At 43.9% G+C, this 26,351-nt stretch overlaps 1 protein-coding gene across 1 annotated transcript in view; it reads right to left on the bottom strand.

Moving 5' to 3' along the window:
• Positions 1-20,380: 20,380 nt before the first annotated feature.
• LOC107120433 (metalloprotease TIKI2-like) overlaps positions 20,381-26,351 on the bottom strand; it is a 525,698-nt gene continuing 519,727 nt past the window's right edge. Inside the window, 1 exon segment of the mRNA XM_015423132.1 lies at positions 20,381-20,597. Within this exon segment, the coding sequence (XP_015278618.1) occupies positions 20,381-20,597 (217 nt within the window).

The following is a 26,351-nucleotide window of genomic DNA, read 5'->3' as shown; positions in this document are numbered from 1 at the left end:
GAAGCGATAGTTAGAACCGGATATGGAACAACTGATTGGTTTAGCATAGGAAAAGGAGTATGGCAAGGATGTATATTGTGACTCTGCTCATTTAATTTATATGCAGAGTACATAATGTGAAATACCAGCTGGATGAATCACAAGCTGGAATTAAGATTGCTGGGAAAAACATCAACTACCTCAGATATGCAGACAATACCACTCTAATGGTAGAAAGTGAAGAGGACCTAAAGAGCCTCTTGCTAAAATCGAAATAGGAGAACGCAAAAGTTGGCTTGAAACTCAACATCAAAAAAATAAAGATCATGGCATCTGGCCCCATCACTCCTTGGCAAATAGAAGGGGAAGTCATGGAAGCAGTGACAGACTTCACGTTCCTGGGATTCAAGACGGTGGATCCTGGGATGCAGATGGTGACTGCAGCCATGAAATTAAAAGACACCTGCTCCTTAGGAGGAAAGCTATGACAAACCTAGACAGCATAATAAAAAGTAGAGACATCACCCTGCCATCAAAAGTCCATATGGTCAAAGCAATGGTATTCCCAGTAGGAATGTATGGCTGCATGAGTTGGACCATAAGGAAGGCCAAGCGATGAAGAATAGATGTTTTCGAATTATGGTGCTGGAGAAGACTCTTGAGAGTCCCTTGGACTGCAAGGAGATCAAATCAGTCAGTCCTAAAAGAAATCAACCGTGACTGTTCCCTGGAAGGCCAGATACTGAAGCTGTAGCTCAGAAACTTTGGCCACCAAATGAGAAGGGAGCATTCACTGGAGAAGACCCTGATGCTGGGAAAGATTGACGGTAAAAGAAGAAGGAGATGGCAAAGGATGAGATGGTTAGACAGTGTTATCGATAAAATAAACATGAAATTAAGCAAACTGGAGGATGGTGGAAGACAGGAGGGCCTGGCATGATGTGGTCCATGGGGTCACGAAGAGTCCGTTTCAACTGTGTGACTGAACAACAACAAAAAAATTCTGTGATTGGTCCCAGCCCCCATGGCAGCCCATTCCCCATTCCCGAAATTCCAGAAGTTCTTGCGGGCACACCAAGATTGGGGAGCCCTGCTCTAAAAAACCTCCCAAGGTTCATCTACTTCATCCAAATCTCCATAGGCTCATGTTTGAGATTGCCTACTGGCCTTTGTGGCTGTCCCTTTAACAGGAGTTTCATCTGCAACAATACTGCATCTTTCCTTTCCATTAACTACTTCACCTGCTAACTTCTGTATGTGTGTGTGGAAAGTGCCATCAAGTCGCAGCCAACTTATGGTGACCCCAGAAAGGGGCTTTGAAGGCAAGTGAGAAGCAGAGGTGGTTTGCCATTGCCTTCCTCTGCAGAGACTTTGTTTGGTGGTCTACCTTCCAAGAATCAACCCTGCTTAGCTTCTGAGATCTGATGAGATCAGGCTATATCAGGCTGTCTTTCCTCCCATAATTTCTATATATGGCACCTCTTTTAATGGTCAGACCAGTTTATTGGTTTGTTTTTTCCTGCCGGCAACTCAACTGATATCTGGGTAGAATAGTGTGCATTTCAGAGTTAGGAAGTTATACAGATGATTAGCAAGTGTCCTTTAGCACCAGCAGCATTTAGAAATTCCATAATTACTTAGTTCTGCTGTAAGCTTATCTCCTTAATGTATTCTCTGTGTTGTGCTCTGAGGGCTTGTGTTTTTGTTTTATACAAAACTAGGGGTTTTAGCTTTGAATCCTCCACCTCTTTTCACTCTAATACAAAAGCCTTTACAATGACAATGCAGACCTTTTCCATGGCATAATGCTACCTCTTTGAGTTAAGGATAATACAAAAAGCCTAATCCAATGTCAGTAGAAATTAATACACGGACATCAGATAGATTTTGAATTGGGCTCCCAATTGAATTGCATATGGTATTTTATTAATTACACTCAAATGGAAATATATATAGGCTAATGGATTGAAGGGAATATATCTCATTTTAGTATAATGATCCAAATAATAACTAATGTTTTGCATATATCTTCAGATCAAATTGGAATCAGGAATTCAGATCTTGAACTTGAATCTCTAAACTTTGTAAAAATACCACTCTTGTATAATAGGGTCCCTTCTCTTCCTTTCCTTTCAAAGCAGGCTTACCTGCTGCAATTTTCTCAACGGCACTGAAGTTTTACCATGGTGTAAGGGTTAGGACTTATAGATTTTGAGGCTTCCATTAAGTGCCAGCAAGCTGTAAGTTTTTACAGGTTAGTTGCAGCCTGTTTGGGCCGAGCATTATTTAAAAGCACCTTGCGGCCTTGACCAGCTGGCAGAAGAGGCCTTTATCTGGTTGCCAGCTAACAACAGAAATTAATCTAACTACGCCCTGCTTGGCTGAAGGGGGCTACCTATCGGGGACGGTAGCCACACCAGGGAGGACAGAGGTTGACGCCTCTAGGACTTAAAGCCAGAATGCTGAGGACTATTCCCATTGGAGTGGACTGCCTTTCTTAAGCCTTTGGGTGAGAAAGCCAGATCGCAAGATTACCCCAGCGAAGAAAGCCAGCAAGGAGTTAATGCTTCAGGCTCAGCCTCTGCCCAGCGCAAGTACAGTGTTGTTGTTTTTTGCCATTGCTGTAAATGGTGAGTGGTTTCTGCTAAGCAAATATTGGCCCCGGTCACACGGGCTGGATATCGTGGGGGGGAGGCGTGGCTGTTTGCCCCGGAGCGAACTACCACGCGGCCACCAGATCAAACATCCCGCTGACGTCCCGTGGTTCAGGGGGAGGTGCCAATCATACATCAATCCTGCAGCGCAGCAAAGAAGTGGCGCGGTGGGGGTTGTTTTTTTTTAAAAAAACCCGAAGTGTGCACATGGTCCGTTAGACTTGGGGAAAAACCCCTTTTTGCAGCGGGACATGGGCGGGCGCCGGGTGCCACGAGCTACCACCGGAAACGTGATCAGACGCCCGCCCTTGCCCCTCGGTTTTTATGGCGCATCTTCGGTGGGAAGCCTTGGGTTAGCCACAGGAGCTCTGCGTTTCCCAGATGTTGCGGTTTGATCGCACCCGGAAAATCTGCCTATCTTCTGTCTTTGTAGCGTGGCTAATGCTCCGTGTGACCGCAGCCATTCTTCGTTATTTGAGAGATTTGAATAAATACAGAGGTATTTTTAAATCTGCTGTGTTAGGAGTATCTGCTGAGTGTCTGTTACATCCTTAAAGGGAACCCATATGTAAAAAAGCCTCAATAAAGGACCAGGACCCAGTGAGAACCCCAAAAGCCCCAGGTGACTGTGAGCTCAGCACCTGAGAATAGGAGAGGGATTGTCCTTGGTCCAGACACGTGGCACCAGTACTATAGTTACAGGCATGTCTACATTCAAAATTATAGCAAGGGAAGATGGCAGCAGCAGAAGTTACACTGAATGGGACAGCAAGGGCCCTGACTGTACACGTCAAGTGGGGTCAGTGCAGATGAACAGAAGTGACAGGAAGGAAATATTCTCTTATCAGAAACTCTGATAACCAACCTTTGAATTCTAGCAACATTGTATGTATGAGTATAATAAGCATTGCATACATTAAATAAATTTGTTCTTTGAAAAGGCATTTTAAAAGCTAGTAATACTTAACTTGGGCCCCTGCCACACGGCAGGGGAAAAAGCGGCACGATGCAAGGCATTTAAAAGCCGCGCCAACGTTGACACGGCGTGGCGGGATCCCACGGATCCCCCCGCCGCGCCGCCTTTTCTCCCCGGCACGATCAGACGCCGGGGAGAAAACTCAGGTCGGACGCCGAGCCAGCCGAACCGCGCATATCCGAGCATGCGCAGTTCGGCTCGGAGCCGGGCACGCGCCGGCGCATCCTTGCGCCGGCGATCATACACCCGGTTTGCGGCGTGGCAGGGAGATGAACCACCTCGATAGGTGGTTCCTCCTTGAGCCACATCATCGAGGGAATGGGCCAGTTCGGGGGCGGAAGCACCACGCTTCCCAGATGTTGTGGTGTGATCGCGCTGGTTTGATCCGCCCCCGAACTGTCCCGCTACTGGGCCAAATTCCCTCGTGTGAACAGGGCCTTGTATTGATATTCCAAAGTTATGTTTCATTGCATTTCAATGTTATTATAACGCATTTTTAAAGCATGTTGCCTCGTATGCTTTTTGCCAAGAGACAGCTCATCAATATATTTAAATCTTAGTGTGATCAGTTGCCCCTGGCACCCATTCAAAGAAGACACAAGACAAGAACATGGGTTTAACTAGTTTATTTAAATAATTAAATCAATCTGTATCATTTAAAAATGCTAACATATTTAAAGGGGCTGGTTGCGCTAGACCAGGGGTGTCGAATTCATTTGTTATGAGAGCCAGATCTGACATAAATGAGACCTTGTTGGGCCGAGCCATATGTCATAAAATGTAATGCCAGGTAGTGGAGATATAAATTTTATAAAGGACACAAACACAAAGGGTGTTTTTTTTTACTTAACATAAAAACATGCTTAAAACATTTGCAATATTTTATTTAACAGTGTCTGATAACTGACACCTTTTGCTCTGAATTAGTGCATCAAAATGTCTGTGCTGTTGCAATCTTGAGTATGTTGTTCAGGTGTGTATCTGTAAGCTGCAAACCTATGATGACGCAGCAGCAGCAGAACTGGAAGAAGAAGCAGAAGACAGCCAGTTCCACTGATGGCTTGATAGAAGCCCTCCGGGGGCCTGATCCGCCCCCCGGGCCACATGTTTGACACCCCTGTGCTAGACAGCCTGCCCATGGCTGCCTTTTCTGACAGACCCAACCTGACTCTAAACACAGCCAGCATCTTCTGCCTGCTTTGTTTACTATCACCTGCACACAATGTGCTGAGAGGTGCCCAGATGCAACCACCTCACCTGATGTGCCACACTGCCAGTGTTCCCTATAAACTGAGCCTGCCTGTGCACAAATTCCCTCCCACACACAAACACACTGCTGGCTTTAAAGGGCAGGAAACCTTTTTAGGGCTCCCTTTGCTTTCCCCCATCTGCAAGTGGGAGGGAGCAAAAGAGAGGCTTTTAATGACTGTCCACCCTTTAAAGCAAGCAGCTGATGGGTGGACCCCTGGCTGCTGGCTGTAAAGGGCAGAAAATCCTTTCAGGTCTCCCTTTTACTTCCCCCAGCTTGGAAGCAGGGGGGAGAGAAAAGGAGCTATGAAATGGCTGCTCACCCTTTAAAGCCAGCAGTGGATGGGTGGACCCCCCAGCTGCTGGCTTAAAGGGACGGGAAACCTTTTCAGGTCTCCCTTTCACTGCCCCCAGCTTGGAAGCAGGGAGAGCAAAAGGAAGCCATGAAATGGCTGCCCGCCCTTTAAAGCCAGCAGCTGATGGGCAGATTCGCCAGGCTACTGGCTTTAAAGAAGAACACGGAAATAGGGAGAAATTCCAAGATATAAAAAAGTCTGTGTGAATAACTACATAATAACCCATAAATGACTAGATTTAATAATGATCCGTTAATATAATAATATGTAAATAATCTATAACCACAACATAGTGCATAAATCAATACTTTATAAATACAACAGAATAAATATCTCATTTTGTTGTTCAGTCGCACAGTCGAGTCCGACTCTTCGCGACCCCATGGACAAGATCTCGCCAGGCCCTCCTGTTTTCAGCCGTCCTCTGAAGTTTGCTCAATTTCATGTTCGTTGCATCTATGACACTGTCTAACCATCTCATCCTTTGCCGTCCACGTCTTCTTTGACCTTCAAACTTTCCCAGCATCAGGGTCTTCTCCAGTGAGTGCTCCCTTCTCATTTGGTGGCCAAAGTATTTGAGCTTCAGTTTCATTATCTGGCCTTCCAGGGAACAGTCAGGGTTGATTTCTTTTAGGATTGACTGATTTGATCTCCTTGCAGTCCAAGGGACTCTCAAGAGTCTTCTCCAGCACCATAGTTCAAAAGAATCTATTCTTCGGTGCTCGGCCTTCCTTATAGTCCAACTCTCGCAGCCATACGAGACTACTGGGAATACCATGGCTTTGACCATGCAGACTTTTGTTGGCAGGGTGATGTCTCTACTTTTTATCATGCTGTTTAGGTTCGCCATCGCTTTCCTCCCAAGGAGCAGGCGTCTTTTAATTTCATGGCTGCTGTCACTGTCTGCAGTGATCTGGGATCCCAGGAACGTGAAGTCTGTCACTACTTCCACGACTTCCCCTTCTATTTGCCAAGGAGTGATGGGGCCGGATGCCATGATCTTAGTTTTTTTGATGTTGAGCTTCAAGCCCACTTTTGCGCTCTCCTCTTTTACCCTGAGCAAGAGGCTCTTAAGATCCTCTTCACTTTCTGCCATTAGAGTGGTATCGTCTGCATATCTGAGGTTGTTGATTTTTTTCCCAGCAACCTTAATTCCCACTTGTGATTCATCCAGGCCAGCATTTCGCATGATGTAATCTGCATATATATTAAATAAGCAAGGTGACAATATCTCATACAATTTGTCTAAATCATATACAAAGTTCTTGCCAAATTATTTATATTTTATGACAAGCACAATTCCTGGACTTATAGTCTCTAAAGTTGCTGTAAATAATACATGCGTACTGGATTCCAAATGATGCATGCAACTCCTATAAGTACTCCTTGCCAATTTTCACAGCTTGCAATATAATGTAATAATTGCTAAATCTGTTGGGTTCCAAGTAATGATTGCGGCTCCTTTAAGCAGCCCTCACCAACATTCAAAACTTTCAAAGTAATATAGTTGTATAAAACCTCCTGTTGGATTCCAGATAATGCATGCAGCTCCTCTAAGCAGTCCTTGCTAGTTTACAAAACTAGCAATATAATGCAGTTGTATAGCCTTGCCGCTCAGCTGTTTGGAAACCCCTGCTTTCTGCTCCCTTCAAAAAGCTGCGGGGAGCAGAAAGCAGTGGCTTACAAACTGGGTCAGTTCACAAAATGGTTCACAAACTGGGTCAGTTCATGAACCCGCTTCCTGGTTCATATGGGTTTGTGGTTCAGTTCATAGTTCAGCCACATACCACGAACCGAACTACAAAAATGCAGTTTTTGCCCATCCCTAATAGTGAGTAAACACTTTGTGGTTTATGATACCAAAAGTCAAGGTATAAGCATTTTAAATACTAATGGTATACTTTTAATAATTAAACCTAGCTTAACCATTATTTCAGTATCTTATCCAAGTCCCCCCGTATATTGTTGCAGGATCATATGCTGGTTCTATGTTAAAAAAAAAAATCCTGTGTTCCCATCTCCCTTTTATTGCTATACCTTCGAAATGTGACAAGGATACTGCTGCAGTGTGTGTGTTCCTTCCTTGAAAACAGTTATGCAACCACCAGACTTAATTGCCACACCATTGCCACTTCCTTGTGGTTTTGGCAGTCTGGAACACTCTTATTTATTGTGAGTCAGAAGCAGAGTTCTTTTCATCTTCCTTTCCAATCTGTCACCATCATTTAGCTCTATGTACTGCCACTGAAATCAGACGAACCATTTTGTAAAGAAGTCTCATCCCATTTCTCAACTAAAAGCTAGATTGCAAAACATAAATTAAGCTTATGTGTTATATGATTGTGGATTGAACTACAAATGAATTCATTTAAACATTCAGCCTTTATAAAAATGTAGAATCCAAATTAGGGATTCTAATTTCAGAGACAATTTCCCCCCCAAATAACTTGTCTCCCATACAGACTTCAAAATAGTTACAACTGTGTGTTCAAGTTTTAGTCAAATAGTTAAGTTCTACTACACAACAAGGTTCAGATTTTCAAAAGAGCAAGCCGAATGTTATGGCATTCATTATCTCAGTTTAATTTTTTAGCTTTTATAAAAAAAAGTACAGTGGTTACAAATGTTTTGTAGATCAATTCAATGTTTTGAATGAGTTCTACAGCGGGTAGTTTATTGTTAAAGTTACAGCACATTCCAAAAGCTGAAGCTAGTTTCATTGACCTCTTCGTTTACTGTTCTGCATGACATTTAGACATGGAATAAGCAAATTCTCCCAGAGCTGGGGCCAAGGGAAATCATGAAACCCTGAGAAGTACTTTTCTCCCTTTCTCACAATACAAGAACTCATGGGCACTCAATGAATTTGCTGAGCAGTCGGGTTAGAACAGATAAAAGGACGTACTTCCTCACCCAAAGAGTGATTAACACATGGAATTCACTGTGCCACAGGAGGTGGTGGTGGCTACAAGCATGGACAACTTCAAGAGGGAATTAGATAAGCATATGGAGCATAAGTCCATCAGTGGCTATTAGCCACAAGGTATAGATAGGAACTCTCAGGTTGGGGCAACTGATGCTCTGTATTCTTGGTGCTTGGGAGGGGGGCAACAGTGGGAGGTTTTCTGGTGTCTTGGCCCCACTGCTGGACCTCCTGATAGCACCTGGTATTTTTGGCCACTGTGTGACAGAGTGTTGGACTAGATGGGCCATTGGCCTGATCCAACATTGGCTTCTCTTATGTTCTTATGAGTTAGCATTCTATGGATCACAGAATAGGTTTCTCCTGTGGCTGCTAAAAGTGATGAAAAGATTATGAGAGCTGTGTGAATTTTTTTCATTAGATCCTATATAACAAAGATGCCATTTGCTATTAAACTGATCCCTTAAACCCTTTTCTGAGCCCCTCACGGGGAGGGCGAGATATAAGTGTAATAAATAAATAAATAAATAAATTCTAATTGCAGATGTGTCTGGACCTTTCTACACTAGGAAGTACTGAGGATGGACTATGTGATTCAACACAAGGAGAGGCATTATAAGGATGATAGGGAAATGGCTGAGAAGGTAAATGCATTTTTTGCCTCCGTCTTCACTGTGGAAGATGAGAGGTGCTTGCCCACTCCAGAGCCGCTGAGTTCGGGAGGGGTGTTGAAAGACCTGAGTCAGATTGAGGTGACGAGAGAGGAGGTCCTAAAACTGATAAACAACTTAAAAACTGATAAATCACCAGGCCCAGATGGCATACATCCAAGAGTTCTGAAAGAACTCAATTGTGAACTTGTGGATCTCCTGACAAAAATATGTAATCTTTCCTTAAAATCAGCCTCCATTCCTGAGGAGTGGAAGGTAGGTAATGTCACTCCCATCTTTAAAAAGGGTTCCAGAGGAGATCCGGGAAATTACAGGCCAGTCAGTCTGACGTCAATACCGGGTAAATTGGTGGAAACCATTATTAAGGAAAGAATTAGTAGGCACATAGATGAACAAAACCTATTGAGGCAGACTCAGCACGGTTTCTGTAAGGGAAGATCTTGTCTCACTAACCTGTTAATGTTCTTTGAGGGGGTGAACAAACATGTGGACAAGGGGGATCCAATAGATATTGTTTACCTTGACTTCCAGAAAGCTTTTGATAAAGTTCCTCATCAAAGGCTCCTAAGTAAGCTCAAAAATCATGGGATAAAATCATGGGATAAAAGGACAAGTCCTTTTATGGATCAAAAACTGGCTAATTAATAGAAAACAGAGAGTGAGTATAAATGGGCAGTTCTCCCAGTGGAGGGGTGTAAGCAGTGGGGTACCACAGGGATCAGTACTTGGTCCACTGCTTTTTAACTTGTTCATTAATGATTTGGAGTTGGGAGTAAGCAGTGAAGTGGCTAAATTTGCGGATGATACGAAGTTGTTCAGGGTGGTGAAAACCAGTGAGGATTGTGAGGCACTCCAAAGGGATCTGTCAATTTTGGGCGAGTGGGCGTCAACATGGCAAATGGGGTTCAATGTGGCCAAGTGCAAGGTGATGCACATTGGAGCCAAAAATCCTAACTATAAATACACGTTGATGGGGTCTGAACTGGCAGAGACTGATCAAGAGAGAGATCTTGGAGTTGTAGTAGATAACTCACTGAAAATGTCGAGACAGTGTGTGACTGCAATAAAGAAGGCCAATGCTATGCTGGGGATTATTAGGAAGGGTATTGTAAACAGATCAGCCAATATCATAATGCCGCTATATAAATCAATGGTGCGACCTCATCTGGAATACTGTGTGCAATTCTGATCACCACACCTCAAAAAGAATATTATAGCTTTGGAAAAAGTGCAGAAAAGGGCAACTAGAATGATAAAATGGATTGGAACACTTTCCCTATGAGGAAAGGTTAAGGCGCTTAGGGCTCTTTAGCTTGGAGAAACGACGACTGAGGGGTGCCATGATTGAAGTTTATAAGATTATGCATGGGAAAGAGCAGGTAGAGAAAGAGGTACTTTTCTCCCTTTCTCACAATACAAGAACCCGTGGGCACTCCATGAAATTGCTGAGCGGTCGGGTTAGAATGGATAAAAGGAAGTACTTCTTCACCCAAAGAGTGATTAACACTTGGAATTCACTGCCACAGGAAGTGGTGGTAGCTACAAGCATGGACGGCTTCAAAAGGGAATTAGATAAGCATATGGAGCAGAGGTCCATCAGTGGCTATTAGCCACAAGGTATAGATAGGGACTCTGGGGCAAGTGATGCTCTGTCATCTTGGTGCTTGGGGGGGTCAACAGTGGGATGGCTTCTAATGTCCTGGCCCCACTGGTGGACCTCCTGATGTCACTGGTATTTCTGGCCACTGTGTGATACAGAGTGTTGGACTGGATGAGCCTTTGGCCTGATCCAACATTGGCATCTCTTATGTTCTTATGTCATTCCTTCTGTTGTCTTGTGAGAATAAAATGGAAGAGAGGAGAATGATATAAGCAGCTTTATGTCCCCAGTGGGGGGAAAGGTGGAGTATAAATGAATGAAGTAATAAATATAGCTGGAAATGGGGGGCAGAGTTAAAGGGTAGGTTGGTGGGTGGTGGGCTGGTAGTAAGGAAGGAAATAAAGAAGCATTGAAATGTGAGGATATGGGGGCAGTCAGGAGGAGGGAAAGAGAAAATAGGGGAAGAAATACAGGGAAAGTGAAGTGCCTTGCACCAGTCCTTCTGGGTGCCCTACCAGAAATGGACACAAACTGGTTCATGAACTGAAATTTGGTCTGAACTTAGGCCAATTCAGAGTTTGTGAACTGATGTTTGGGGAACATGCTTTCCCTGAACATTTACCAGACCTGTGGCCAGTTTGAATCAGCTGTTTGGGGCCAGCGATTTAAACCTGACAGCTGAGCAGCTCGGGGGCTGCTGGTCATCTGTTAGGTTTAAATGTATGGCAGCCGCTTAACCCTTGTCTTTTGCTTCCCCCTCCTCCTTTAAAGGGGGGAGAAAACTGAAGGGTTAATTGGCTGCGAGCCATTTAAACCTAACAGATAACCAGTGGACCTGCTCAGCGGTTAGGTTTAAATGGCTGTGAGCAGGTTCACTGGTTATCTGTTAGGTTTGAAGGGGGGAGCAAAACTGACTGGTTAAATGGCTGCTAGCCCTTTAAATATAACAGCTAATTGGCGGACCTACCCATTAGGTGGATACTTTAGTTCCAAAAATAGTTTGTTGTAGATCCCTCAGGTGAGAATCTCTGTCTGTAGGATTGGATCAGATGCAGCTGTAGCGTAGAGCCTGGCTGTATACAGTCAAGGAACAGATTAACAAAGCCAGAATGATACCCAGAGAAAACCTGTTGCAAGACAGGTCCAAAAGAGACAATAACAGAACACCACTAGTGGTTACATACAGCTCTCAACTCAAAACAGTTCAACACATCATCAGTGACTTAAAACCTCTACTGGATAATGACAGTTCTTTTTCACAAATGCTGGGATGCAAACTTTTTCTTGCACACACAGCCCTGCAATCTCAAACAACTCCGCACTCACAATAATACAACATCTAATTTGATAATGGACACTGGTATTAGAGCTTGCAATAACCCCAGATGCCAACTTTACTGCCACATACACCTAGCAATACAATCACTGGACCTAACAACATCAACTACACCATCTCAGGCTTATTCACATGCTCATCTTCTAATATTGTATATGCCATTAAATGCCAACAATACCCTTCAGTTCTCTACATGGGGCAAGCAGGTCAAACTCCATGCCAAAGGATAAATGGACACAAATCTGACATCAATAATCACAAGACTGAGAAACTTGTAGAGCACTTAAACCTTCCAGGACATTCAGTGGGTGACCTCAAAGTAGCTGTTTTATTGCTAAGTTGCAACACTCAGAGCAATGGATTCCCCAGGACTTAACAGAGATATTGATTTCTTATCTCACTACATATGCAAACCTCATTCAGTCCTTACATCTGTATTCTCACCAATCCCCCAGAGACATACATCATCATCTTCATTTCCAGAATTTTAATAGAGTTTGTGCTCCTTATTTTATTTATTATTTGGAATAGGAGATTAGAATCATAGATTGTATTGTAATTAATGTTTCCTCTAAACTGTCGACTGCTATGAGCAAAAATTCTACTTTGTTAGCCAAAAAAAATCTACTAGCATAAAAGTTGTGAGCAAGGCCATAATAGAGAATCAATCCTGAAGGCTCAGGGGGGTGTTTTTTGAAGCAGAGGCAGCACATTTGTGGCATAGCTGCTTGTGTCTTTCCCCTTCAACCCCCCCCCCCCAAGTTTCCAAAAGTTTGGACCAGAGGGTCTAATTCTATGGGTCTCAGAAGGTGTCCCCATCCTCCATTGTTTCCAATGGAGGGGGGAAAGGCACTTAAAGGGACAGTCCCTTTAAGTGCCTGCCTGCCTTCTGCACATGGCTTGGAGAAGACAGGCATTTAAAGGTACAGTTACTCTGCTTGCCTCCTCCCCATCCTCACCACTGCGCCAGTTTAACTTAACAGGGGGCGGGTGTGCCTGTCTGCTGTTAGGCTAAATTGGCTGAAAGCCTTTTCATGATCCATTTCACTCCCCCCCCCCCAAGAAAAGGGGGAAGTGAAACCAGCCCCTGAAATGGCAGCCAGCCTTTTATACCTGACAGCCCAACAGGTCCACCCACCAGCTGTTAGGTTTAAATGGCTGGGAGCCCTTTAACTCATTTGTTTTGCTTCCCCTGCTTCGGGGGGGGGGAGCAAAAGGGATAATTGAAGACTTGCAGCCAGTTTAGCCTAACAGGGCGGGTGTGCCCATCTGCTGTTAGGCTAAACTGGCTGCAAGCCTTTTCAGCAATCTGCTTCACTGCCCCCTATTTTCTTAGTGAGGAGATTAGGCTGGGGTGGTGCATAGGAAATCTGTGTCCTCCAGGGCACCATCAGTTGCTCCCCAGGATTGAGAGTCCTGTTTGCTGCCCTGTGGGGAGTGGGGGCAAGGCAAGGAGAGTGATGGTGGCTGCAGCAGCCCTTGCAGGTGAGTGGAGAGCAGGGAAGGGCCAGGCTGCAACAAGTGTGGCATGCTTGGTCTCACCTGGGGCTGCTGCTGGGCCTGTCCCAGGGGCCAGAGATAGCTAGGGGGTGGGGGCAGCCAATAGGGTTATTTAAGGCCCTGGGACACCCTTTGTTGCTGCATGGAAGGCTGTGAGCATGCTCAGCCTGGCACTGTGAATGGCACTGTTTGGCTTACCTGCCATGCCAGTGGCTGAGGGGAAGCTCTGCCGCCAATATGAGTTGCCCTGCACTACGGCAAAAATATGTTCACTAGAGGTCAAAAAGATGTGCGCTTGTGCAGTCTAGAGCAGCTTAGAGGAACCACTGATAGTAGAATGTAATGTTAATTTGGAATGGTAGATTGGAATGTATTTCTCTGGTCTAAGGACAGGGGAGATAACTACAGAGCTGATCACCCTGCTTCAAAGAAGATGTTGTAAGATCGACTTCATGCTTGAAAGGAGACGGAGCATAATGGAAGGGCCTCAGTTAATTACTCTCAGCATTCCACCATTAAGGATACATCTGCTCACCCATCTCCAATTTTGATATATTTATTTCATTCACTATGTTTTCCCCCAGAATTAAACCCAAACAATTGGTAACTGTATAAACTAAACTTGTTGTTCCTGTTTGGTCATTGAATCTGTTAAACTGCTGACTCTCTGTCTATATGTATGGACTGGTAACTTCCATTTCATTGTATGTGAAGAAGTGTGGGTGCACACGAAAGCTTATACCTTGAATAAAACTCTGTTGGCCTTAAAGGTGCCACTGGATTCCAACTTTGTTCTGGTAATCAGAAGTAGTCTGCCTCTGAACATGGAACGTGGATATTAGGATAGCAACTGTAGACTGGACTACAGTTGTATCATAGAATTTTTTGTAGTTCAGCATAAAAAACTCTGGGTTGCATCCTTTTTGTTTCACTTGCACAAGTAACACTTTGGCTCACATGTGATTTCTACCATTAGTCCTTCCAGTGGAGGCCCCATGCACCCTCCCCCACACTGTTTCTGATGGTTCCAGGAAATATAGCAGGCTGTAGGGGAAGGGGGAAAGTTGCTTTCTGCAAGCACTACTGCATTCATGGTTGTGGTGTCAATGTCATGGGCTGGCCTTGTGTCAGCTGATGGCAGCTTACCTGAGGGATAGGACCCCCAAAGATAGGGGTGCCACCCTCCAGGTGGAATCTCTGGACTACAGAAATCAGCTTCCCTGGAGAAAATTGCAGTTTTAGAGAGTAGACTCCATGGCATTGTATCCCTTATAAACTCCTTTCACTCCCTAAACTCCACCCTCTCCAGGCTCCACCCACAAATCTTCAGGAGTTGCCCAATTGGAGCTGGCAACCCTACCCAAAGATGATGGCCCAGAGAAGGACAAGGCAGCAGAGGCAGTGTTTCTGCCCACATCTCAGTTGGCTAGGTGCTGCAAAGGGGGCTTCTGGCCCTTACAGGAGCAGTAGACTGGTGGGCCATTGTCCAGGCATGGGTGGGATTGCAGGAGATTGCAGGAATCCATGAGCCTTCTTTGAGAACATGGCCTCATGGCTAATAGAGGCCCCTATCCATCCACAAAATGACCACCTTGATTTAGTTAGGCTGAGTTCCAGAGAGGGGATAAAAGGAGAAGAGGGGAAGGTGGGATGGGGAAGAGGAGAGACAGAGATAAAGCAGCCAGAGATGGCTGGGCCACAAGACAGGAGATCCCATTAAGGCAAGGAATGAGACAGAAAGGAGACTAGGAAGCAGTAGGAAAATGAGAAAGGAGGACATCGTGTGGCATGACACCCTAGGAGAAGAAAAGGGACTGACAAAGAAGGACAAAGAAATAATGCTTCCCAGGACAGGGGACAGCCTGGGCAGGGACAAAAGTATCAAACAGGGTACCAGGTGAGGTTAACCATGGGTCAATGTGATGCACCTTGCTACCAATAAAGGCTAATAAGCGAAGACTGCAGACTGGTGGTGAGTGGTTTGTGGGGCAATGGAGGGAGAATTCAGGGTGCCCCTTCATCTGGGAGGGGCTACATTGGTACATGGAACTTAACCTTCAGCCTTGCCTTAGCTATTCAATGGTTGCTTAGCAGAAAGAATATATGTTCAAATAAAAATAATACTGAGAACAGAAGCACAATATACAACATTATTGTGCTGTAAATCTGTAACAACTTTTATTCATATATTACATTACAAAAATATTCTGACCAAATAATGTTAGAGAACATCTTTTCCCCCTTATTAATCCAATGGTGGAATTCACAAAACATGGAGAAAGAGAAGGAAAATACCTCCGTTTTTTAAAAATAAACTTCAACTGAGAATTGATAAAATAGGCACTTTGGATTTCAAAGGCATAATATAAGTAGCTGGGAACATAACAGCTGAATAATATAAAATAATTTTCACATTGGTTAAGGAAATTAGGAGTTAATTTGCACTACTGACAACGGTTACAGTCATGTTAAAAAAGAGTGTTGGGAGAATTAAACTTGGTTTTTAAAGCTTAGCATGAGTGTCAGGCTTGATAAAAATAAGTCAAGCACACAGGCTATATGAGACGTGCTTGGAGGCACATGGTAGTCATTCTGTTAAAAATACTTAGTTTACAAGTTCAGTTAGAAAAAGACACAACAGAATTATGACAGACTTTTTAAAAATCTGATCTTCTTGTTTTTCCTGATATGTCAGGGAAACCTGAGCTCTTAAAAATCCAACTGAAATGACTTCTGTACTACTAAAGGGCTCTACATTATAAGGATAGCTTATGACAACTCACTCTGTTGCCTAGGAAAGGCCACAACGATAAGTGATCTCTTTCACATACTCTGTCTCTCTCACAACTAAATTCTGTATTACTCTTTCATCTCAGCTTGAAAACCAACAATACGACAACACCAATATTAACCATAGGACTTAACATATTCATGAGCTAGTGCCTGCAACATTTTAAAGATTACAGCATTTTATTCCACAAACTGTATGACCCACGCTAAAAATGTGCCATCTACAGAAAATGACTTACCTTTCTCATTGTGCCAAAGAGGTTTTCCAGCCACCAATGCAACTGAGGTTAACACGTCCAGCAACTTATTGGCAAGATGAACACAAAGAGGTAGACAGAGTCCTTTAAAAAAAAGCCTGGCAGTGAAGAATCATTTCTGAATGAACATTTACAGTGCCTTTCTAAGCAGAGATACACCCTTCTAAGCCAATTGGCTTCAATAATACTCTGTTTAGATTTGCACTTTTAGTTGCCCAGAATGAAATTCCAGTAGCCAATACTTTGTATTTGCTATGAAATAAGTTACACAAAGGGAGGGAAGATGGCATGGTATAGCTCGATCTCATCAGATCTCAGAAGCTAAGCAGAGTTGATACTTGGAAGTGAGCCCACCAAGGAAGACTATGCAAAGGAAAGCAATGGCAAGCCATCGCTGCTTCTCACTTGCCTTCGAAGCCCCTTTCTGGGATCCAGGGATTGCTACAAATTGGCTGTGACTTGACAGCAGTTTATGCACACACGCAATTACACAGAAATTTGGATAGGGCCTTGTTGGTCAAATCTGGGTCCCATAAACACTGATCGAATCTTTAATAAAACTTTGTCCTGATATTGTCGTTTATGCCAATTACAGGTGAGCATGAACCAAACCACGAAGCCAAATTCATCATGAATTTCGCCCTGTTCATGGTTCGCAAACAGAAGTTCATGAGGGGTCTACAGTCACAAAATTCCATGAACTTTTAAAGCAGTTTGTGCCATGGATGGTTCATTGTGGTTCATGGATGGCGCAGAAAGCAGGGGTTTAAAGGGACTCCCGGTCCTTTTAAATCCCTGCTTTCTGTTCCCCGTGAAAACCCAAAAAACAGCTGAGCAGCAGGAAGGCCCTCCCTGCCACTCAACTGTTTTAGGCTTTCTTGTGCAGTCCCTTTAAACTGGCCTCCTGGTTTGGTTTGGTTTATGGTTTGGCCATGAACCATACCACATTTCTCCATCCCTAATGCCAATATAAATGCAATTGGAGGACTAAATGAAAAATAGCAGTGTGTGGCTGTTTTTCAGTTTCAAAGACAAGCAGAAGGCCAGTCGAAAGTGGTCCAAAGACTGTTGAGGTGACTAGTTTCTGCTAGTCTTTAAAAATTAAAATATATCTGGGCTGCGTTCACATGGGCAGTTTACTCCACTGTTGCCCCACCTCAAATTAAGCCAGGTTATTTTGTGGCAGAGAATCCTGACCAAACTCACCCATTTTAGCTTGCATGACCAGACGGCAGAAACCAGGGAGTCAGCCCGTCAGCCATTTTTTTAGACGTTTGCCCTTAGGAGCCTGCCCAGAAGCACTCAGCATGCTGGGATATGGGGTTTATGGGGCTGTCGGCCATTTTCTTTTAAAATTAAGTCCACAGAGCAATCTTTTCTATTTACCCCTTCCCCAAATGATATTTAAAAGTAGCAGAAAAAGGGGTGTCTTTCTTTAAGACTTTTTCAAATGAAAATGAGGTTTTGAGCAGCCCCCCCCGAGAGGGAGATGCATATATACAGTCATGCGATCCTTGATAACTGGGGGGGGGGAGATGGTGGCCAGAAAGCATGAGCTCAGTGAGACCTGCCTGACTGCTTGGCAGTGCAACAGAGTGACCAGTCGACAGTGGTTCAGACCAACAGGACTGGACTTTATCAGGTATCCAAAAATACAAGGCAAGGGGAGGGGGGAATGGAACTCAGATGACTCAGATGACTCAGGCACGACAGACAGATGTTGCTGTCTGATCGTGCACTTTAAATCCATAAGGGAACAGCAAGGGGAACGGATCAAATTGCCCATGTGAATGCAGGCCTGGTTAGCTGCTTTTTCCACTTTGACAGGAACAGAATGTATAGCAGAAGAAAATGGTCCTGTTATACTGAAATCACTCAAAGTGTGGGAGACCTTGAACAAATCATAGATGAACGTCTCCAATGTTCACAATATGTGACCCACGACAACAAGTTTTATGTAAAATAAATGATTCTTTGTCTCAAATCACTCCAAACCAACATATACAATGTAGAAATATGCACCAACTATACCTGAAACATTCACTGGGATAACATTCCATGTTCTTAATTCTACCCTTGTTGTTGTTGTTATTTATTCAGGGAAGGGGGTTCCATACAGCTGTTTGGTTTAAATGGCTCTGAGCAATTTAAATCCCACTTTCTGCCCACCACAAAAAGCCATGAGAACAGAAAGCAGGGATTTCCAAACATATGAGCAGCAGAGACTGTGGCTCATCTGTTTGGTTTAAATGGCTCAAGCCATTTAAACCCCTGCATTGCTGCAGCCATTTAAACCTCTGCTTTCAAAAAGCCATGGGGAGTAGAAAGTAGGGGTTTCCAAAGAGCTGAGTGGTAGGGACTGCCGCTCAGCTGTTTTGAAACCTCCATTTTCTACTACCTGTGGTGTGGCTTTTTGAAAGCAGGGGTTTAAATGGCTCAGAGCTTTCGCAGGGAGCAGAAAACAGGGTTTAAATGGCTTTTCACGAAAATGGCCTTGAGCCATTTAAAACAAACAGCTGTTTTTTGTGAAGAGCATTTCCGCTCTTCATGAACCACAACAAATTGCATCAACATTACTGGAAGTTTGTGGAAGTTCTTCAGTTTGCAAACATCACTTTGCAAACTACGACCCACCCAAAATTCATGATGACTTTTAGTTTATCAGCCGGTTCATGCCCATCCCTAATCACTATTCCAATGGAGTGATGGTAAATTCAAAAGTCTATTATTATTATTATTATTATTCCACATCACCCTTCACACATGGCAAACATATATAGAGGAGCAATCTGTTCACAGAAGTTCACAGAGCCAATTGACTTGGAAAAAATAAATGTTAAAACTTTTCATTAACCTTCTGGGGCAGGAAGGGGCGTTTTGCTATTAAGGCACTTTTGTATAGAATGTCACTTCCTATTTCTTTCAACAATCCCAGCTGTCATTTTACTTCCAAAGGTAATCTGTTTCTAGCTCTCATGGTTGCAGAAGTAAAATTGAAATTAAGAAGTAACATATACTAGATTTTTCAAATTAAGAAAATAAAGTTTTAAAACTATTGCTTTGATATCACTGTTTCTCAGGGTTGCCAACCTCCAAGGGGTGGCTGGAAATCTTCTGGGATTACAACTGATCTCCAGGCAACAGAGATCAGTTCACCTGGAGAATATGGCTGCTTCAGAAGGTGGACTCTATGACATTATAGCCCATTGAAGCCCCTCCCCAAACCCCACCCTCCTTGGGCTCGTTCCCCCAAATCTCCAGGTATTTCCCAACCCAGAGTTTGCAACCCTATTGTTTCCGAGCCCATTTCAAGGCATACGCAAGATGTTTCACATTTTGGGGGGGATAAATTAACTGCAAAAGAAGCTAACATGACTATCAGTGGTATCTTGGAAACCACCATATTTCTAGTGAATTAACTGTAGTTCTCTAGCTAATAAGATGTTTCAGAAGCAGCCCTAATTTTTAATCAACATTCTTGCTCTAGAGCCATCTGAAAGTCATGGTAACTTTCCTTTTCTTTTGCTACCATGAGAAGTAGAAATGTGAAGGGAGAGCTGAAGGTCTCATGATTTCATTCAACATCAGCAAAGTTAAAAAATTTTTTGCAGTGGTGACTTGGGAGAAAAATTTGGTTGGAAGCTTCAGAATACTGTGCCATTTCCCCAAAATATCAATTCAAATATTATTAATGTAGACTGAAAATGAATATAGAAAATATTAATTTATCCTTTGTCACTTTCTTTTAACAAGGATTTTAACATTTTGTGACAACAAATATAAGTTTACCAGTTGAATAAATACACCATTTCCCTTTTTAATCTACATAAACACATATATTTTACAAAAACCCATAGCAAAATGGGAAATAAGTATCCTTCTACAAAAAGAAGATGTAAGTCAGTATACAAAATAAAGCTTTACAGTTTTGAAACTATATCTGGGCAAGAGACAAATATACCAGTTACAAATCCTAGTGTTCCATTTTTTGAAGGCCCAGCTGAAATCATTCATTGAGAATGGATATGAACAGACGGAAGCTTATCATTCTTTTCTCTTCTGGATATTGCACATGTCAATCCTTCCTGTGTCAGGAAAGTAGATCCAACAGAAAAGAAGCCAATGCCACATAGAGAGATGTAGTTAAAGGTGATGGCAAGCTGCTGGCTAGAGCAGAGCTTTGGAGATCATGGCGGAACATGAGGTCTGGGTGCGGCTGTTGGTCCAGCTGGTTTGGAAACCAGATGGATGGGTTGATTGAGATGTAACCATTTGTAATCCTAATGTGGGACGGCATTGTTGTTGTGCTACAAGAAAACATAGAGGATAAAATTAAAATATATTCTCTGTAGAGTTCATAAGATTTAGGACAAACAGCTAGATAGGGAGTCCCCAGCATGGTGCCTGTGGGTGCCATCACACCTGCTGACACCTTTCTTCATGCCCACCAATTGTTTTTAGGAAGTGGGTGGGCTCAGCAGAAGTTCTAATTGGCCATTGGAGATCTGAGTGATACTGCCAGCTGATTGTCTCTTAGCTAGCTCAATATGTATAGCTCTACATATGCAAGAACTTATCTTTAAACAATATGCTGATTTTTAAGAGAATCCTGTTAAACAGACCTTGAGGAATTTCACATTACCCTTTTTAACCCGTTTTGAAGCCGTTTTTGATCCGTCGTGGAGTAAACCGGTATATGGCTGCCATTTCACACATGGCTTTCCCCTTCTGGTAAAGAGCTGGATCTGAAGCAGTTTGCCATTTCAGACTGCACCGCTTTTTCCCTGCCGTTTTTTGCCCACACGGGCGATCTCAGGCTTTTTTCCTCAATGTTCGCTTTAGAGCACTATAGCGCTATAGTGCTATAACACAACACTCCAGGTATTCCAATGGGGTTGATATAATGCTGTCACGTTATACCGTTATATCGTTATAGCGCTATAAAGCAAACGTTCCCAATAAAAAAGCCAGAGATCGCCCGCATGGGCGAAAAACAGTAGGAAAAAGTGCATCGGAACTGGGAGAGGAAACTGAAGACTACTTGGAAGTGGTTGACAGGTAAAACACTTCAGCCCCGTTTCCTAAACGGGACAAAAGCGTTTGTGTGTGAAATTACAAATATATTCCGGTAGGGAATCGGTTCTAAAACAGTTCTGTCTGAAATGACAGACCAGAAACCATTTGGGAACCATTCCTCTTCCGCATTATATCATCTGTCTGAAATTCCTCCTTGTGTCTGAAATGCTGAAGAGCTACAATCAAAGTTGTGCATAACCTCAATCCCTGACATCTTGTGGCTGGCTATACCTCCTGTGATGGCCATTGTGTGGTTGTACCCACCACCCTGTGTCAGCTTTCCAAAGATGCCTGCTCGCTTAAAAAAGGTTGGGGACTCCTGAGCTAGATGGTCACATATTTGTATGATACCTTTGAGGGTGAATTACGTCAAGAAATGTCTACACAAAGAGATGTCTACACAGACAGCAAAGTCCCACAACTAGCAGGAGTGGAAGTTACTAAAAGGTAAAGGTAAAGGTTCCCTTGCTCAAAAGCCAGTCGAATCCGACTCTAGGGTTGCAATGCTCATCTCCTTTTCAAAGGTGAACAGCCAGCGCTGTCCGAAGACGTTTCCATGTGGCTGGCATGACTAAACACCAAGGCGCACGGAATGCTGTTACCTTCCCACCGAAGTGGTACCTATTTATCTACTTGCAATTTCTTGCTTTCGAACTGCTAGGTTGGCAGAAGCTGGAACTAGACACGGGAGCTCACTCCATCATGCGGCAACTCGGGGCTTGAACTGCTAAACTACTGACCTCCACAGCCTGCAGTTCAGCGTCTTAACCACTTGAGCTACCGCAGTTACTAAAAATCACCAATTCTAATGAGATCAGAGGTGAGGTGGAGGGGATATAGTTTTTCACAATGTGACTGATTGCAAGAATGCCACCAATAGTCGCTAAGCAGATGCAATTCACATTATGCTCTTCCATCCCCCCCCCCGGAACAGGAAAAATTAAAATATGCATTTGTCAACTGATGTCAGTTATGTGCAGGAACAAAGGCTGAATTCAGACGGGCAGTTTGCCCCGATATATGCGCGTGTGAAGAACATTTCACAACCGGATTAAATGGGCCGTTCACACAGGCACATCTGTCCAGCGGTCCCCACCCGTACTCAACCCATCTTGTAACGCTTTGCTCCCGAGTTTAAAAGATACCTGGTGAAAGTGGTAGCAAACCCTGGAAAGCGCAATTATCCCGCATCTATCCCGCACCAACAAAGTGTGAACGCCAAAAGCTGCATTTTTCTTATGCACTCATGTGCATAAGCATATATCTCTAGATTACAAAAAAAGAAAGCCACGCCTTACAGCCGTGCCTCCGGGCCAACAGTGTGAACGCTCCCTTGTGCCTCCTCCCAATATGCTCCCGCATCAGTTGCTGCAGTGTGAATGGGAAAACCCGGAACAATTTGTTCCCGGTCTTTTTTGCCACGACTCCCTCCTGCTTCAAACTGCCTGTCTGAACTCAACCAAAGCGTACTAGATTTCCTTTTCTTAGTGGTACTCTTTGTTCTCCAAAATGACTGCTGACAAACCCTTGTATATATGCATTCTGGGGGAGAAGCAAATACGCTCTGCGAGGGCACCATTCAGACAAATCCATTCTGCTGAATCAGCTGCTGATTTATGGCCAATTTACACAATACAAAGTGCTCATGGTTGCCACAATGCCTCTGTGTCAAACTTGTGCTGGAAATTCTGTGCCTCCCAGGTGCACAGGGTTGATACTCCCAGGATTTGGAAAGTAAAGGCAATAATGTAATGCTATAGAGTCTACCTTCCAAAACAGCCATTTGCTCCAGGTGAACTGATCTCTGTTGCCTGGAGATCAGTTGTAATCCCAGGAAATCTCCAGCTACCACCTGGAGGTTGGCAACCCTATTTGAGTCCTGGACCTTTGTGGTTGAAGGACAGCTGACCTTGGGTCTGGAAGGTTATCTGAGCCTTCCACTGCTGAGGTTTCTCTGCTGAGCCCTCAAGATCTAGGAAATCTGTGCCTGGGAAAGGGTCTCTGAGCCACTTTCATCAGAGGACTAGGTTTTCATCAGAGGTGGAGTCAGTTCCCAGATCCTCTTACACTTCCACAGCTGAGGAATTTGTTCCAGGGTCCAGATGAGGAATATGGAAGGGTCTTCACATCTCACAAACTCTCCACTTGATCCACCAAACACAGATTTATCCAATCTATGATAGACACAGCATTTTTTAAAACTATAGTATTGGTCTTGCCAACTAGCATCACCTGTCCTGTATGTATTAATTTACTTCAGACATGCTTAGCTTTCGTGAGCACATAGTTTATTTATTTACTTAAAGCATATCTATTTTGCCTTTCCACTCAGCTCGAGGTTCCCAAGGCAGCAAACATTAAAACATTTCACACATTAAAAAAATTAATGTTTAAAATACAAATTTATAAAAACGTGCAAAACAATTAGAACATATAAACACATAAGCTGCCCAGCCACCACTCATTTAGCAGTAGCAGAAGACATTCATTATGTGATTTAAAGATTCCCACTGACTCTCTCCTCATTCAGCCTCCCACTGATCCCTCTAATTATCACTTTTCTGATCTCCACTATCCCAACCAGCCTTTCTGTTTCTAGTTCATATAACAATGCTGTTCTGTCATTACTCATAGTTAAATAGCTCCATATTTAGTTCAGTGTAGGGTAAAATATTTTTGAATTTCATGTAGTGTTGGACAGGGAGGAATGTTCTGGAGGACAATGGGTTTGCTGAATGTATCATGACAGTTTTTAATAAACCCAAATACACTTGGATGAAGCCAGAGACCCTATTTAAGAAAACTGGTGAAAGTATGTTAAACAGGGATCACATTTCAACATACAATAAGATTTCCTTGAAGAACAGATCTTACAACTGAAAGTGTAAGGACTGATAATTTGCAATAATGATTCTGTTTCTATGTGTGCATTCGACTATATCAGAGCTGAAAAAATAGCCGAAAAATACCTTATTGGTATTTTCCAGCTATTCTTTCAGCCGGATATAGATCTCAGTATTTTTTTCTGGTATCAGAAATAGCTGACTATATCCTGAAAATATTTGGGATTTTCCAGGACTGCCGAACAGCTGAAGTTAAAGGGTGTTTAAAGGGATTGTAGTCCCTTTAAACACCTTCTGGGTGATCTCTTGGCTTGGAGAAGGTGTTTAAAGGGACTGCAAGCCCTTTAAACAGTTTTGGAGTTCACTCCTAGCTTGCAAAAGGCATTTAAAGGGACTCTGTTGCCTTAAAATGCCTTTTCCCCTTTCACTGAAACTAGTGGAGGATAGTGACACCTTTTTTGGGGTCCATAGAATTGGACCCCCTGGCCCTGTCAGCTATGCTGCCATGAGGTTTATGGGCTGGGGTTCATTTGCTTGACCTGTGTACCATCCGCTTTTGCATTCCTTCTTTGCTTCTGTAGTACTTCATTATCACTGACCTTGTAGATTGCATGTGTAGTGTCTGGGCATCATGTAACCATGGGATAGCTTGGGATAGCTTTTCATTCCCAGCTTCGGCTCTAACGGCCTGGGGCCCCTTCTCCCGCGTGTGGGAGTCAGGCCTATTGGCCTATGAATACACCATGTGTGTGCATACGAATACCCTATATCCCATTGTGGTTGTAGAAACGTCACCATTCCCAACAGTGACCATGTTACTGCATCTATAGCTCTGCAATAAAGTATAACCTTTCTGACAAGTGTGTACTCAGTTGTTGGCTGTGGAACCTGACAGGCCCAATGTTTTTGAAATGTGGGATGTTTTTTGAAGAGAGGCACCAGCAGCTATGCTGAAAATTTGGTGCCACTACCTCAAAAAACAGACCTCCGTATACCCTCAGATATCCCCTGATTGATTCCCCAGTATATCCTATGGGGACCACCATTGACTATAATGGTCCCCATGTCGTGATTCACTCATAATGGTAAGGCTGGCCTTAGATGAGTTTGATCTGAGGTGTCAGTACAGTGACAGTCAGCATGTGACAGCAGTGGGCATGTGACTGCAAGGAGGCTGGCCAGAACTGGATTGAGGCAGTGCAGCCTGGCACTAAGTGTATTGCTAGGAGGTTGCATCAGCCATGAGCTGATTGGCCAGCAGGTATATAATTGTACAGCGTGTACAGTATCTTTTTCCTTCTCAATGTATCAGTTGCTGCGGAGCATATTGACACTCAGAACTGTAAATAGGTGGTGGCTTGGTGTAAATAAATTCACTGTGGTTGCACCTAAGTTCCTGACTCCAGCATTCTGTGGGTACTCTATCTCCCTTGGGCACTAACGTGCCAGCCAGCATTCCGCGCGGACCTCGACAGGGTTATGGGCCCAGATCCGCGGCTGGCAGTAAGGTGGAGTTGTGAGTGAGTGCCACTGGAGTAGCAATGTGTCAGCTAACAGAGGCTTTCGTGTGCTGAGCCGAAAGCAGTGTCCCTGCGGAGCTGTGGAGAAGCAGGCTGGAGGATTCGGTGGTGCTGAACGAGCCGGAGGAGTCTGAGGCTGGCGGCGGTGAGTGGGAGTCTTGTGCCGACAAGGACACCCAGCAGCCGGGAGACTCAGAGGTGCTCGAGGAGCTGGAGGAGCCAGAAGCCAGCAGCAGCGAGGGGGAGTCTTTTGCCGACAAGGACACCCAGCAGCTGGCAGACTCGAAGGTGCTGGAGGTGCTGGACGAGCCGGACGGCAGCAGCGTTGAGGGGGAGTCATGTGCTTACACAGACGTCCATCTGCAGAGCCCGAGGAGCCAGCAACCAGGAGCACAAGACAGCATGGCACAGGTATCGACATCTCAGCTTCTTGAGAAGCTAACTACAACAAACTATACTAATGGGCTTTAAAAATGAAATATTTCTTGGTGAAGGAGGGTCTTTGGACTTGTGTCTCTGACCCCCCTGACGAGCCCACTCCTCTGGAGGAGAGAAATGATGAAATAGCTCTAGCCTTTATCATCTTGAGCGTCAGTGACGACAACTTAATTTATGTTGCTGA

This window comes from Gekko japonicus, unplaced genomic scaffold (genome assembly GCF_001447785.1).
Source record: "Gekko japonicus isolate JY-2015 unplaced genomic scaffold, Gekko_japonicus_V1.1 scaffold460, whole genome shotgun sequence".
Lineage (NCBI taxonomy): Eukaryota > Metazoa > Chordata > Lepidosauria > Squamata > Gekkonidae > Gekko > Gekko japonicus.
The sequence above is the reverse complement of the archived record's forward strand: the minus strand, read 5'-3'. Positions and strand labels throughout refer to the sequence as shown.